We start from the raw sequence: 16,760 nt of genomic DNA, 5'->3' as shown, positions 1-16,760 counted from the left end.
TATGGGGGGGAATATGTTACGGCGTTACTTTCTAATGGTGAAGTCTACCCGCACTGCTTTCAAATTGTTATGTGGATCCCATTGAGAAATGTAGAATGGTACTTAGAGGGTTGATTCCAGGCTGGCCAATGGTTGCTAGGCTTTATTTCACAGTTTGGGGAGTCTAGTATGACTGCCTTATGACCCCCCCCCCCTCTTTTTTGCTGGCCTCCTTATTGCTGTTGAGCAAGCAACCCTTGTTTTAGCACTTGGCTCCCACGGTTGTGAAATGTACAAGCTTCCTCACAGGACCTCTAGTGTCAACCCTTGATGGCAGTACCCCACCTGTAAATGGGTAATTTAAAAACGATGGTATGACAGCGCTTCTGGGCCCTGGTGGGTAATTTAGAGATCCTGCTTGAGACTGGAAGACTTGGCCGGTGACGAAGGCTTCGAGGCTTCCATCATGGAGTTTACACTACCGCACATGAGCGGCTGAGGATTTAATTAATAGCTCTTGACAAAGTGTGTCCATTTGAACAGGGTTGGTGTTGTTATTCTTCAGCAGTGTCCAGCCACTGGGAGTGCTCATTTGCTTTCTCCCGGTATCTAAAGTTGAGATGCTCTTGATGCTTTCAAATGCTTTTCAACAGCAACTTGTAATGTCTGCTTCTTCCTCCTTAGTAGCAGTAGGCTGTCTAGCTCGTGATAGTCTTCTGACCTGAGAGCTCTCTTGCAGCAATCTTCCCAAGATCCTTAAGACAGACAACGCTGCTTGCCTGCACTCCCCGAGCACTTATGGCCTTCGGCTACCTGCAGGGTGCCTGTGTGCACCGTAGGAACCCTTGACACTCTCTCATAAGGCACCACAACCAAGACCAGTCCACGGACATTCAAAGAGGCTACCTTCCTTCATTGTCCCCACCCCATCCACCATATTTTGTCCCTGAGAGGTGGCAAGTAGTTAGTGTCACTAGCTGTGCAGACCAAGTCCAACAAAAGACCAAGAACTACAAGCCTATAGTGTTCCTCCACTCCTGACCGTGTTTAATTCTTGATGTCAGTCTTGTCTTCTACTGGTGCTCCTCTTCTTCTCAATTGTTCCTGCATGTGCTGGGGTTAAAAAATGCAGCGGAGAGTTTTAGAAGATAGGAGTCCCTACCCAATCCAAAGATACAACATCACCCCACCACCTCTGACTGGCCATTCCAGGGAGCCGCCCCTAGACTGTTCATCCTCCCTACACAGCAGTCTGTTAAGAATCAAGATGGCAACTTGAGGAGACATTGGAACAGATAATTTTCTCAAAACTAAGATCTGGCTTCGCCTCTCAAAGCTTCAAAGAACCTCCCCTGTGGTGACTGGGGCAAATAGTCGGACCACTCGAGAAAGCGATCAACCAGCAACTCACCCAAGGCGAAGACCACAACCTCCTGGACCCTTCCCAGTCCGGATTTCGAACCAGCCACAGCACAAGACAGCCCTGATTGCAGCCATCAACAACATCAGAGCCCTCCTGGACCGCAGGGAAACAGCAGCCCTCATCCTCCTGGACCTTTCTACCCCTTTAGACACCGTCTCTCACCACATCCTGATCAGCAGACTCCTCCACATAGGTATTCAAGGAAACACCCTCAAATGGATTGCCGCCTATCTCACCAGCAGCACCCAAAAGATCTGTTTCCCCTTGTTCACCTCATAGCCAAAGAGGTTCATCTGCGGGGTCCCCCAGGGTTATTCCCTCAGCCCGACCCTCTTCAACACCTACATTACTCCTCTGGCCGACACTGTCAGATCACATGAACACAACATTATCTCCTATGCCGACGACACACAGCTCATCCTCTCTCTGTCTGAAGACCCCACCACCACAAAAGCTAGCTTCCAAAGATGCATGATGAACATCGCAGACTAGATAAAGGACAACTGTCTTAAGCTCAACTCGGAGAAAACGGAAGTCCTCATCTTTGGGAACTACACCTCGCCATGGAACGACTCATAGTGACCTGCGGAGCTCGGCACACCACTGACCCAACAGACCATGCCCACAACGACAGCATCGTCCTGGATAACAAACTATCCATGAAAAAACAATTCAACGCAGTCTCTTCCGCCTGCTTCCACACCCTTTGCATGCTCCGCAAGATCCTCAGGTGGCTCCTGATAAACACCAGAAGAACCGTTACGCAGGCCCTCATCACCAGCAGACTGGACTATGGAAAACTTGCTCTACGTAGGAATCACTGCATGCCTTCTGAAGAGAACTCAAACAATACAGAGCTCATCGTCAAGACTCATACTCAACCTCCCCAGAAGGACCCACATCACACCCCAGCTCAGGAAACTACACTGGCTCCCGATCCATAAGAGATGCCAGTTCAAGATGCTGACCCACGCCTACAAGGCCCTGCACAACGAAGGACCAGCATACATCAACAACCGCCTAAGCTTCCACCAACCATCCAGACACTAAAGTTCCGCCTCTCTCTCCATCGCAGACACCCCACGGATCTGTTAAACCAACAGTGGAGGACGCTTCTTCTCGCACCAGGAAGCCAAGGCTTGGAACAACCTCCCCCTGCACCTCAGGACCGCACCATCACTCCAATAATTCAGAAAAGATCTAAAGACCTGGTTGTTTGAATAAACAGCCTCCATGCAGCTACTACAGCTTCAGCGCCTCGAGACCCTCACAGGTGATTTGCCACGCTCTACAAATAAATGATTGATTGATTGACTGCTCTCACTTTGTCTCTTGTAAAAAAATCATAGCTTGTGCTTCTCGAGGGCATCTGTTAATTACCATATGAAGATTTCGTCCCCACCACTTCATCTGCCAGGCGAAGGCTAATTTCCAGAATGGGTTTATTGTTCGAAGAGAGCACTGAATTGCAGACTGGCTAACAGAATAATTAATGTGGCCCAGCTAGATAGCTCAAAACCTGATTTCTGGCTCAGAAAAATATGTCGAATTTGAAAGTACTTAAGCTGATGCTGATGAAGTCAAACTACATCTGGATATATGTTTGTTACCCAGATGTCATGGGAAAAGACATGTCAATGAATGTCTTAGTTCATGCTATTCAAAAGTCATAGTGTAGCTATACTTTAGCCTGTGTGTAAAAACAGTATAAACACTGCAGAATTTACACTTTAGAAAAAAAGAGAGCATTTCATTTTGGATTTCCAATTGAATTCTAAGGCCTTATGAGGCCACACCAAACTATTCTCTTCCACCTGTCAGTGCCTTTGTGAAGAGGCCGAATTGAGCCAGATAACAGTCTCCTGCACTTAGCCTGCACACACGGGCCACAGCGGTGCAAACAGGTAAAAACCTTTTACCACAGCTGAGCAGCAGCAGCAGACATTATTTTTTAAGATGGGCGCTGGAGATTACAACACAAATCCGTTTTGAGCACGCGTTTAAAGTGAATAAGGCTCAATTAAGGAAACTTACAGTACAAGTCTAAAAACCAGTGGTTCAAAAGGAAAAGGAACCTAGGGATTCTCAATGGTCAGTATCTGCTGTCTTACAGACAGGCTCCTTTCTCTAGGTAAAATATCCTCTTTAGCAGTTTATTGTACTGTCTTGTCATTTTATTACATTTAGCCTGTTTGCAATTTGTGGACACAGAATGCATGGCGCGCTGTTGCTCTGTGATGATCCCATTCACATTCTCTCAGGTGCACCTTTTCCAAAGTTTGTGGTAACTCAAAGATGCGAGTGATCTTGTTTTTTCTTGCTTATAAGCTCATAATATCTGCCCCTTGTTACATATGCTTCTATACTGCAATGTTTACTTGGTCACTCAACCCTACTGGATACCTCTCTTCTTGTTTTCCAATGTGAATGAATTATTTACATGCTGCACCTTTTACTCTTCCCTTCCTGCATGTAATTAGTTTACAGTTTGCATTCTTGTTATGTGATGTTGGTACTTTTCTCCTTTTAAGGCACTGCTAGTAATGCATGCCAGCTTTGTGAAGGAACCCTACTTAGTAACTACTCTATATCTCTCTTCTTACTTGCTATAGGAGATGGTAAAATTGGTAGTTGATGAATTCTCTTGCAAGCAGGAATTTGAAGAACTGAGTCACACACAGGAACAACAAGCTTTGCTGTCTCCTCGCGAAGACACCTGTAAAGACGTCCTACAGTGTGACTCTCAGAGCCTTACGATGCCCCACCAGGAGCCGGTCATCATGGACGTCGGCTGTGGCTCTGGTGCCATTTCCCTAAGCCTGCTTCAAAAATTACCCCAGGTAACATGAAAGGTCATTATCCAATTATCAGAGAATGGAAGCAGTGCATTATGTGCCACAAGTAACCCTATGGTCAAGACCAAGAAGTGTAGACATAGAGGACAGACCCCGAGGAGTGCTTGGGGGGGGCAGAGATGATTCCATGCAGACATCTTCGCAAGGTTCGAAAGACATGAACCTGCAGCTTTCACTCGAGATGAATATGCTTCACATTTAGTCTTAGTGTGGATAAGGGGTGAGGGAACTTGTGTTTAGCAATATTTGGTTTAATCAATCCTTTGCTTTAATCAATCCCCGATTAAATCAGATCTCGATAACTGGTAAAAGGTGTTGGCAGTAAGTTTCCCAAGATGTTATTTGAGATGCATTGTTGAAAGGTCAAAAGTAGATCACTCTGGAACCTCTACTTAAACATGATATAGGATCAGGGCGTCCCTCTGCAGGCATCGAGGAGTAATGAGATATCCCATCAATTGTATTGTTAAGCAGTCTACATTTTTTCTCAAATAGTTGCACCACCACTCCCTTTTAATAATCGGTTAGCCAGGTGTTATTGTGGCCAAGAGAAGACTGCACTTTTAGCAGTGCATCTAATCCGCTCCTTACCCATCCGTGCATAGTTTGTGAGACAATGGATGGACAGACAGTCGTTCTCACCTTCCTTATTTTGTTTCTACCACCAGAGTCATCTTATTTCTGTGGATAAAGGAATAGCTGCTGTAAATCTCACACGGGACAATGCTGCTAGGTAAATATCACCTCCTGCAATGTGCAGTTCCGTCTACGTTATCTGTCTACGGGTGTTGCATGATATAATCACTTCTACACAACTTTTCATGTTAACTCTTTCCAAATATAGGTGTAACTTCAATGTTATGAGTGTCAGTTCACAATTTTGTCCAAAGTATAACACCCCTGTCATTGTCTGACTGTCTTCTTGTGATACAGGGTATAAGAAGCTTGGCCAGGTGGGGGTTGCACTGCAGGAGTGGCGGGGTGAATTGTCAAACTCTTCCTTCTTTCCATCCAAAATATTTCCTTTCTTTCTTTTTCTCTTCTGCAGGCTGAAGTTGATGGACCGAATAAAGGTTTTGCATCACAACATCCTTACAGGTAGAGCTCTCTGACATTGTGCATATGCTCATGATATCTGGTATGGCTTCCTGACGTTTCCTCATAGTGCAGCTGCCAATTCAATCGAGCAATGTTGCTCAATATTCCTACCAACGCGTCAGCTTCTCATATTGAACAAGGTTTCCTGCCATTGTAAATTTGTTGGTCCATCTATCCACTCATCCATTCATCCATCCACCCATTCATCTATCCATTATTTAAAAGATCCTGCTGATTTCTACATGATGCACATGCTCATCGTATCCAGTTAATTCCATTGTTGTTTCGTCATGGAATATTCACGTATCATACTCCCATGCTATCAAAGTCCCATGCAGGCCCCCATACCACACCCATCCATCTGACCCAGCGAGGCTCCCTTGCATCCCTTCATGTTACGCCTGCATATCCGATGCTCAAGACCCCTTGATGGATCCTAACCAGTAAAGCACCTATTTCTTCACTCATGGTGCATGTGTCCATTTTTCTCAGTGAAGGGCCTTACCACTCAACGACACATGCAGTTAGCCTGTTCAGACCAGAAAAAGCAATCGAGCTGTAAGGTTTTTCCTGAAGGAGAAGAGCTGGTCATCTTCTGTCTATAGGTGATTGGTGCTTCACCATGTTCACTAAACTAGTTGTTATAATATTAGTGCTCCCTCCTTGAGCAGTAAGTGGTGCATGGCTTCCTCTCAATGGTGAACAGTGCAATGTGTGGTAGATGTGCCATGCCATATGGTGAGGTATTCCTTCAGCATTCTCTTATTTATTGGAATTGTTTATGGTTGTGGAGTAGTCCATTAAAGTGAGAAAATGTAGTAAACATGTTGGTATTTGTATAAAATTCTTCAAGAGGTGAAGTTTAAAGTGCTATACTACAGTGTATCGGTACGTGCTTGAAACTTGAAATCAATTTTGTCTGGTTCATTGGTTGCTTTGCCCTCCTTTCAATTAGAGAAGCATCAAAATATTGAGATACATTTTGTACAATCTTACTCTGGCTTACAAAAAGGGATGTTTTTCGGCAACATTGTGCAGAGTGCATAAACCATAGTTAGCTTGCTTGTACATTGCCTGGATTGCGGCAGGCCTTTCTCTAAAAGCTCAGTCTAGTTATTCGCAAGTCATATCAATTAACCAAAATCATGTAAGAAGCAGAATAAAGAAGCCACATCCTCTAAGCCTTGATGATGTCACAGCATTGTAAGCTGTCAGCTGCTGTCACCTTATACCTACACCAGGCACTACTATTCCATGCTTTACAACTGCAAAAACGTTCTCAGAGCATTTGGGAATACCATTGCTATTAGTAAGAAGGAAGGAGCTCCCATTAGCCATCCCCTTGAATAAATGGCATTTATAAAGCGCAAACAATCACCTGAAGGGATATCTCGGCACTACAGTTTGAGAATAAAGAAAACTTGACCAACCACCACTAAAAGATAAGGAGAGGGAAGGAAACCATACATTGAACCTTGGGAAAAAGCCAAGTTTTCAGAAGCTTTCTGAAAAATATTGTAAGTTGGGAGCTAGTTTGACCGTGTGTGGGAGATCGTTCTAGGCCCTTGCCCCACGCATCAAAATAGATCCACGCCTTACGGTTTATATAAATATATTACTCGCAAGAGAGTGCAATGTCTATACTGTGATTTGTAATAGTAAGCGCTATTCTGCATCGCATATTTACTTTACTTTACAAATGCAAAGTACTTTGTTCATAAGGCCCAGTGTGGCTTTTAAACAGCTTTGAAGAACCCTGAAACAGCATAATGTCAAATAAAAGTTATTGGTGCACTCACAAAAAGTAGTGAGTATAATACCAACATTTAATGACACTTAAAAAAGGTCAGTGGTCAGACTTGTGAATTGAAAGTGGTTTGAAGGCAATCTACAAAGTTTGCAAAAAGCAACATAAAACTAGTCTGTTTTATGTTCATTGGCATACCATTGTCATTTTTGATGTTATTATTGTCCGCTATGGCTTACCATGGTTTTACTCTGGCCCCAATCAGCTTATATGTGGATTTCCCATTAATTCCAGGAAAACAGGTCTTGGATCTATTAAGTTAGGTTGCAGGTAGACCGCCGAGTCAGAAACCAATAACTCCGCGCACAAAGCGCATGCTGACATCCCAATAGAAGATCCAAGTAGAGTATATTGTGCATATGATAAATGTTGCATGGGCCTCTGTTGAGGCTCAGTATACCATAGTTTAGCCATTCAAGATTGCAGCTCTAAGGATAATGTAGAGGCGTGAACAATCCGCTGCCAGGGCCACTACTTGCTAATTTGATGTAAGGGAGGCAGAGCTAGAAGGATAAGTGCATAGAAAATGCTGTTACTTGAGTGCATGGGTGTATATTTTCAGGTGTGGGAGTGATTGTGTCTGTAGGGCTGTATGTGTTTCTGTGTCTGCCTTGTCTACCTATATGCCTGTATACCTGCTTACGTGTGCATTATATCATGTGCAGCTACCTGCCTGGGCAACAGAAGCTGGTGGAGGAATGACAAGCTTGCTTAATTGTGACCCACGCATACCATGGCCCTGGCATAAATTGCAGCTTTACCCAGGCTTATTACTAGGCTGCCATTGACATACTTTGGGCATTTTTTACAACATTCTGACTAACCCTTGCATATTAGTAGACCAATCTTGACAGATGGTGAGCATTCTGCACGTTTTGGCTATTCCTTTTATAACGGTGGCCCATCCTTGACATATGATCAGGGCCGGCATGGGAACTCAAAGCAGCCCTGGCAATTTTGTAGAACCAGCCACCCCTTTAGCCCACCCAGGGCGGAGGCAGGGAGGTGCAAGTGTAAAGCTCTGCTGTTTTTGTTACTGGGGGCTGATATTGCAGCACCGCTACAAAACCGGCCCCCAGTAACAAAAAACTGGCCCCCATTGCCACAAAACCGGGCCCCAGCCATCTCGGGAAAACGCCCGATGCCCGCTACGGCCAGTCCGGCCCTGCATATGATGAGCACATGTGACCAGATTCTAGCTACTCTTAGGTTAATACTGGTCTTTATTTGACATATTGAGGACATTTTTGACTCTATTCTGCTTATTCATGCTGATTTTTTCATACATTACCTCTGTGGCAAGATTCTGTCATAAGGAATGCAGTGTATTGTGTGTGTCCACTGGACGATAACAAGGCACAAAATTCAATTGAAATAAAGAACTCTAGCATAATAGTGCCTCCTGCATGCCATGTTTTTGGTGTGGTTGACATAGGCGTAACTATTCATGGCATAATAGTCCTCATCCTTGACATATAGTAGACACACATTGAATATTTGTGCCTACCCTGACATTATGGTGGCCATTGTCTAACGGTGTCCAACCTTTGGGCGCCTCCAAAGGTAATGGATGCCTGGGCTCCAGAACAAAGAGGCTCCACAAAGGATCCTTAATCTAAAAGATGCTGATGGCAATGATTTTGTCCTTTTCCTATCATCCGCTAGAGTTACGGTAATGTTGTGCTGTGCACCATGCTGGAAAGGAAAGATTTAGAGTGAGTTGCCAAAATATGTTCTTCCTTGCAGTGAAGCAGAGATTTTAGGGAGAAATCTTGCCTTCCTAGCGAAATGTAGTTTAGCCCCTTCGTCCCGTGCCTGGAAAGGATATCATAAAATCAGTTCTGTTTTTTTTAAAAACGTATTGTTATAAGGTGTGTTGTTCCAGTGGGTAAATCTAAAGCAGAGAAAAGACAAAAGGCTCTCAGAATGCACTGATTTGACAAAGGGCAGCCTTGTACTGAATATCAATTTCGTCCGGACGGATCGGATGTGAATTATCAAGTACAGCAATGGTTGTCTCAGACAGTGGGGACAATAACGATCGGGTGATTTCCCCCTGCATGACGCCAGCAGGATGGCATATATTTTCTGTGGCCGTCCACTGCTTTGCAACCAATGCACCTTGGCAGGGACCTGAAGCATTTATGCTTGTCGTGGTCTGAGCCTTTCCCCTCTCCATCCCTACCTAGTGTGTGCCGTCTACCAAACCCAGAACCTACAGTACTTGCAACAGCTATGGACTTGACTGACTACAACTTTACGTTAAATAACACTTTTCTGGTAAGGAGAGCCCAACGCTCATGGACTGCCTTTGTATCCTCCGAGCCCTAGACCAGGGGCTTCATGGCTTGGTTCCAGGGCCGGACTGACTACCGGGCGTTTTGGAATGCTGCTGAGCTGGGGGCTGATTTCGTTGATGGGGACCTGCGTGTACTGAACGAAATTCGTTTTGCTTTAATTATTTCGAAGTACACGCAGGTCTCCATGAACGAAATCAGCCCCCACCGCAGTGAAATCAGCCCCCTGCTCGGCAGAATTCCAAAACGCCTGGTAGTCAGTCCGGCCCTGCTTGATTCCAGCCTTGACCCAAGCCACATACAATATATATAACCTAGAATTGGTGACCCCAGTCCTCTTGACCCGGCAGGGGCAATGTGAGAAGCTCTTCACTGTGAGAGTGGCTGCTGGGGCTGTGGTGGTGGTGGTGAGAGGTGGGCTGTTGGTCCTATATGAAGGGCTGTAGTGGTGGTGGGACCTAATTGAAGGGCTGCAGGTGTCTACAGTAGGTCCATGGTGTTCATGTGAGAGGTCATTGACCTATAGGAGCAGCTGTTTTGGAGTGCGCAACGGTCTGAATTAATTAGCGATCTGGGCATCGGACTGCGGTGACTTGTGGCGGTTAGTAGGGAAGCATTTGTAACTGCCCACAGTGCTGTGTGGTGTGTTGGCACCCCTGTGGGGCCGGGCGGTCTTTGGAGGCGCCCGCTCTTTAAAAAGATGTTGATGCGTGGTCACTGCGCCTGACCTTGATGTTGCGGCCTCCCATGCGTGGGACTGCGTGCAATGCCTTTCGCTTTGCTCTCCCCACCGTTGTGCGTAGATGCTGGTGTATGAGGTATCACTGCGCATACTGCAGGACCCTCCCTGGTGATATGTTGCCTTCGGTTTCTGCCATTGCTCTCTGCACATCCCTGGCTCCACAGGACCCGCTTTGTTTCCCTGCCTGGAAGGTTTATTTGCCGGCTTTGTTTGCTTGATCCTCGCATTGACCTGCCAAGGAAGGTTCCGCACAGTCCCTGCTCCGCTCTGATAAAGGGCCGCGGCAGCGAGAGCTCGTAACTTCTCACATTGCATTTCTTAGAAAACATTACTGGGAACGAGACAGGAAATGGCTGGCGGGCTCGGCGCTCTCGCGCTATTCTCTTTCAAGGCCGTTTGCTGCGTAATGACAGGGAGCGCGTGATCTAACGATGCATGCAGCGGGGTGTTTGGTTCCCTCGACAGCTCGGTGCATTAATCATGAAGCTCGCCCAATTTCCTTTCTTCAACAACGTTAATAAAACCAGGGCACAGAAGCCGCGCCCTCGCAATCTCCTAGCTTTGGCGACAGTGAATTGATTGGCTCACCTCTCGGCCGTGGCAGGAAAATTATATATAAACACGGTGGTGGCCCTCCAGATGAGGGTCAGCAAAGCATATATTGTATACCAGAGCTCACTGGCTGGCCCACTGGTAAAGCGAGTAGACAGTCGAAATTCCATCCACAACAACTTGGCTCATAAAAAACAGCTTTTGTATTTAATTTCGCCTACAGATATGCTTCGTAGAAAGCAGGGCCGCATTTACTAAGGATTTGCAACAGGGAAAAAGTCATATTAAGTGATGCCCAAACTTGTGCAAGGGTATTTACATTCTTGAGGGAATAGGTGCCCTTTTCCGAGCGTAGATAGCAGCCTGTGCTGGTTTAAGGGAGCGTTCCCTGGGTGGATGGCACAAGCACCCATAGTTCTTTTATTTTGGCACAAAGCCTCATCTACTAAAGATTGCCAGGCTTGGCTTTGTGTCCGAAAGTATTGCCTCCTAGAAGCAGACGCTGTCATAGTGAAAGTTTTTTATTTTTGCAAACATCCCACACATTGGACGTGTGCTGCACTGTATAGCACGTATACATGTGCAACGTTAAAGAATTTATGTAGGCATAGCACGTTGTACAGGAAGGGTATGATTCACCTTTCTTTACATTACCTCTTTCTCTCCCTCACCCCTTGGAGTACTGTACTCCTCTGCGTACATTTCCTTCTCCCTGCCGGTATCCCTCTTCCACACTCTAAAACCATACCTTTTTATCTGCATCTCCTTATCTACCTAGATTTTCCTCTTTCTGTCTCTCCTTACATTTTTTATGGTGGCCTCAGCTTTCTTTATTTATGTTACTTCTCTCCCTACAAAAAAAATGTAGGAAAAAACCTTTTCTCCCTACTTCATACATCTTTCTACATCATCGCCATTTCTACACCCTTCTCCCTGGAATGTATGACTGTATTCCGCATGTATTTATCACGTATGCCTTGGGATCACCATCATTAGATTGACCGTGTCTTTAGCACGCATTTGTTTTGTACGTAAGTCATTATAGCAACTTGCCTTATGGAGTACTGGATTTTGGAATAGTTTAATTTACTATTCCAACTCCAGTCTGCTCAACAGCAGGGAAGGTGTTGGACTTTAATTCGAACTCCATTCCACTCATGCGCACCCCCTAAAGCAAAGCCGTTGTAACAACTTGCGTGCAGAGTGAATGTGTGTTAAAGACGCGTTTGTTCTGTTGCTGGCACTGTGAAGGCACAGAGGGAGTGGGACACGTCCTACTTCACGTCTCTCGCGATACTGTTCTGCTTCTGTCCTTGTACATATCTTGTATACCGCTCCGTTCCTTTTCTCTCACTCAGTAGGGTTAGAGGTAACTGTCTAACCAGAGAAGTGTCCACATATAAAGAGAAGAGGTACAAGGCCGTAAAAGAGAAATTAGCAGAAAGTTATTAGAGTTTTGCCAAAGGAATGGGGAGAATCCTCAGAGCAGGGCTTTGATTTTAACAGTTGCATCAAGAGCGCCGGTAGTTAAGGGGGATTTCTTTGTGATTACATATATTCAACCATTAATGGTGAAATTTAAAGCCCTATGTGCATAAGGTTTATGTGAATATTGTGCATTAGTTCACCAAGGGCCATATGTAGGAAGCCCAATACCGGTCGGTAACGGCCGATTTTCGGTAAATATCCCGTTACCGACCGGTATTCAGGCTTTTGGTATGTAGGGGGCACATTTCAGGATTCGGTAATTTACCGAATCGGTAAAATTACCGATTCGGTAATTTTACCGATTCGGTAAATACCGAATCCTGAAATGATATGTAGGGGGAGTGTGTGGTTGTTGTGGGGATTCGTTATTTACCACCAACTAAAAGTTGGTGGTAAATGACGAATAGCTGGAAAAAAGCATTTCTTTGCACTTTGAAGTGTGCAATGTGGCAGACATACATGCCCTTAGGGCATGTATGTGTGCCACATGTGCACACATGCAGGAATCAGGGGTGCAACAGGGTGTCACTGTGACACCCTGCCACCCTTGATTGTGCTCCCCCCATTACCGAATCGGTATTTACCGATTCGGTAATGCCATGGTAACTGGCTTCCCATTGATTCCTATGGGCCTCCTGGCCCATAGGAATCAATGGGAAGCCAGTTACCATTACTGAATCGGTAAATACCGATTCTAAATTACCACCCATTCCGAATCGGTAAATATTACCGATGGATTACCTACATATCATTTACCACTTCATAAATACCGAATCGGTAAAATTCGGTATTTATGAAGTGGTAAATGTTAGGCTACCTACATATGGCCCTAAATGTCTAACAAGTCGCCCTACATGTGTTTTCCTACAGTAGGAGTAACAAGGTTGGGCATCACAAGAGGTTGAATTAGCAGGAAAAGGGGTAATACATTTAAAGTTGCTACAAACAGGTGGTGGGTGGGGGAATGTATCTTGTCCAGGGCCCCACAAATCCTTAAGATGAGTTCAGGTGCTGACCAGTAACATTATTTTGCTATAATTGTTCGGGGGGGGGGGGGGTGAAAAATGCTCTGATTACCTAGCATGCTAGTGTAGTGTATGAGGGAATTCCTGTTAACTAGACTGTGTGATGCCTTCCAAAGAAACTTTTGTAGTTACAGTGCTAGGGTTTATGTGCAGTACATAAAATGTTACTTTAGATTTTCAATCAAATGGAAACTGTTTTTGCATAAAAAATATTATTTTCCTCAACACTTCACGAAATATAACAGTATTTAGCATACTTTCACACAGTTCCTTGCACTTTTTGATTTACACCTGCATGACTGGTATTTTTCCATTTTCAGTAAAAAATTGTTGTTCATGGGAAAGAAAAACAAATGTTTTTTAAAATGTCTAATTTACACTAAACATAGGTAGACACATTTTAAACCTATTGTGTTCCATTTTACTTTTCATTGCAAATTATTGTCAATGGAAGTATTTCCATTTCCCACACCCTCTGTGAATAAATCGATTTTCTGTGCACATTTGTTGTACTTTCTAATTGACCTTATTGCCTTATTTTGAGTTTGGTGGATGCAGGACATCCACCAAAAAGTGGCGGATGTCCTGTCAATCCTATTTAGAGCATTTAATGCCTCTATGAAGTTTAAATAAGGCAGACAATACATCTACCTGGTTTGGCAGTACTCGCACATCCTGCACACTCTAAATTAGGCCTTTACTCCTGATTTATATGTTGGTGAAAATTCGGAAGTGCAGATAATTGCGCGTAAGACATTGAAAATGTTGGTAAATTTCCACAAAGTTATGACTGTGTGGAACTCCACTGTGTTTTAAGAACCACTAGCTTGACAATCTCCTGGGAGCACTTATTATGTGTCACTGGTGACTGTTAAATTTCCGCACACTTGTTGGAAATTCCACAGTTGTAACTGACATCTGTGGTCCTAAACTTTAGCAGATCTTGTTTTTGAGAATCAGGAAATTGCAAGTGCTGATTCAGCTTTTATTATATGTGTGAGTTTGACCTACAGACAAGTATTTATTTTTTATGAATCCTGGCCCCATATAATGCACACATATCTTATAGACAGGAGAAACTGCATAAGTACTTTTTTCTAGTATTGTATACTATAAAATGTACTTAACATCATAAGCAGACTCCTAATTAATGGCCCTATGAAAAGTATGTAAAAGGTTGTTTAGTGGGCACATGTGACTACCTACCATATAGCAGAGCAAACCTTCAACGCCACAGATAAAAGTCAAAGTGATAAAGTACATTGATCTGTCGGTTAGACTTTGTTTTCCCATCTGGTTCTTTATATGCCTGAGATGTGTGCAAGGAGGAGTCCTGCTGAGCTGAGTAGCCTGGGTAGATGGAGGAAGGCGATGTGACTGTTCAGGTAGGTTAAGCCTGAGTTGTGTAGTGCCTTGAATGTGTGTGTGAGGAGTTTGAATTGAGCATGTTTGTGTATCGGGTGCCAGCATAGTTCTCTGAGGTTTGGTGTGATCTGGGTTTTGTGGGAGGGTGATTCTGTTTGCCGAGTTCTGTTTGGTTAGTAGTTTTAGAGTGTGTTACTTGATGATCTCGGATTAGAGGGTTTTCTCATAGTCCATCTTGCTAGTGACTAGGTCATGAGAAACAGTTTTTCTAGTGTTGCTTGGGAGACATTTATGGATCTTCGTCAGCATATTCATGTAGCAACAGAATGCAGTGACTGAATTGAATAGTGCGGTCATGTCCAGTTTGCTGGCAATGATTATTCTGAGGTTCCCAATGTGGGTTTTGGGTATGGGCCTGGGTATGAGTTCGGCCGGCCACCAGTAGGAGTGCCATGGTGAGGTGTTCTTGCATAAGATCACCACTTCCATCTTGTCGGTGTTGAGCTTGAGACAGTTGTCTTTCATCCAGTAAGCGACATCAGTCATCCAGGCACAGAACTTATTTCTTATGTTGGGGAACTTGTCAAAGTGTCTTGAAACACCAGCAACTGAAAGTTAAATAAATAGCCCCATTATTGCGGTTATCCAGCTGAAATTTCCCATGTCATGATGTGGTTTATAGCAATCCGGAATGTTTTATGCTTTGCCCTCGCAAGCATCTTTGCCCACCTTTATCCAGACCATACGTTTGCCTCTTCCAGGTCAAATGGTCTTTTACTGCGGTGCCCCTCTGTGGTTATAGTAGGTTAACATAGGATTAGTCGATCCGCTGCATTCTGGGCCTCCACGCTCCCAATTCTACAGGGCCTGGAACCAAAATACTATGCACGCAGGACCTGTACTTTAGTACCGGAGCCCCCACACCCTAATGTAATGTTGATATATAATTTAACATAACAATTCAATTGTGGCAACCAACTGTCTTTATTCCTTGCAAGGTCTTCTAAAAAGTCACACTCTAATGCACATAACACCAGAACTTAAGATAATGATATATTTATTTAGTATAAATTGCATGCGATTGGGAGGAGTGTCATTCCAACAGCACCCTATGATGATTGGCCACAGGGACACTGCTGAATCCTTTGATGTATCTATTAATAACTCTGGCAACTGGAGTCGACCTCACTGTTTAGATAGGTCAACCCATCTTCACTTCTTCCCCTTCTGTGATCAGTCCCCAGGCCTTGAGATAAGTGTGAGTCTTACAATGCCAACTTCTAGGCAATCATAGGTGCTACTAAATTACAATCATTGACTGCCAAACTCTTCTTTATTTGCTCAAATAAACACTATAACTAAACCTTAATCTCATCTTGGAGCTGTGAGTGAGATTTGCCTCACCCTAGCATGCATCATATTTTTTTTAAAAACCTGGTACCCACCAACCACTTCAATGAAATGTTGTGGTGTGTCCTGATGATGCATGCTGGTCATTGCCATACGTAAGCTTTATTTCAGTGTGTGAATACTGGGTGACCATCTTGACCACATTGTGAAGTAGGGTCACCTTCAGTTACTCTGTACCACCCCCAGCACAAATTACCCTGGATTTTAGACTACCCTGTTGAGTGCATGCCATTACCTCAACTCATTGTACATAATACCCAATGAAACTGACACCTTGCGAACAGTACCACTGCTATTCTGTTACGTACATAAAGCAAACCAGATCACCTTGAATATAACACATGACTAAGAGGTAGCATTCGAAAGAATTAAAGTAGTTCAGGAGCAGGGTGGAAGGTAAGTTGCACTTTTAGAAAATTCAATTTTCTTTCCCAAAATACATTGAGCCATACAATGAGGCAAATGTTGCTGTTGACTGTAATTGACACTCTGCATTGATTTAATGGTTGACCAAACTGGAAGAGGTTTTGTCTCATATTAAATGAAATGTAAAAATAATAGAAGAGCTATCAACTGTGTTGTTCTACTAACAGGTGAGTGTGGCTCTTTTCTGCATTTGATTTACTCAGATGAGTTCCTTTCCCCGGCTTCTAGTATACATGCATTTCTCTAGTGCTGGATCTTCAATTCAGTGCTTTGAGTACTGTGGGCCCGATGTA

The 16,760-nt window shown here is 44.2% G+C and overlaps 1 protein-coding gene across 14 annotated transcripts in view; it reads left to right on the top strand.

Annotated features, from left to right (window-relative positions):
• HEMK1 (HemK methyltransferase 1, mitochondrial release factors N(5)-glutamine) overlaps nt 1–16,760 on the top strand; it is a 319,162-nt gene that overhangs the window by 250,025 nt on the left and 52,377 nt on the right. For all 14 annotated transcript variants that reach the window (XM_085625145.1, XM_085625136.1, XM_085625144.1 and 11 more), the window contains 3 exons: nt 4,015–4,242; nt 4,926–4,990; nt 5,306–5,355. In XM_085625145.1, coding sequence (XP_085481271.1) covers nt 4,015–4,242; nt 4,926–4,990; nt 5,306–5,355 — 343 coding nt within the window. The remainder of the gene's footprint in view (nt 1–4,014; nt 4,243–4,925; nt 4,991–5,305; nt 5,356–16,760) is intronic.

Source organism: Triturus cristatus, chromosome 9, assembly GCF_964204655.1.
Source record: "Triturus cristatus chromosome 9, aTriCri1.1, whole genome shotgun sequence".
Taxonomy (NCBI): Eukaryota; Metazoa; Chordata; class Amphibia; order Caudata; family Salamandridae; genus Triturus; species Triturus cristatus.
Note: the sequence above shows the minus strand (reverse complement) of the source record. Positions and strands in the feature narration are given on the sequence as shown.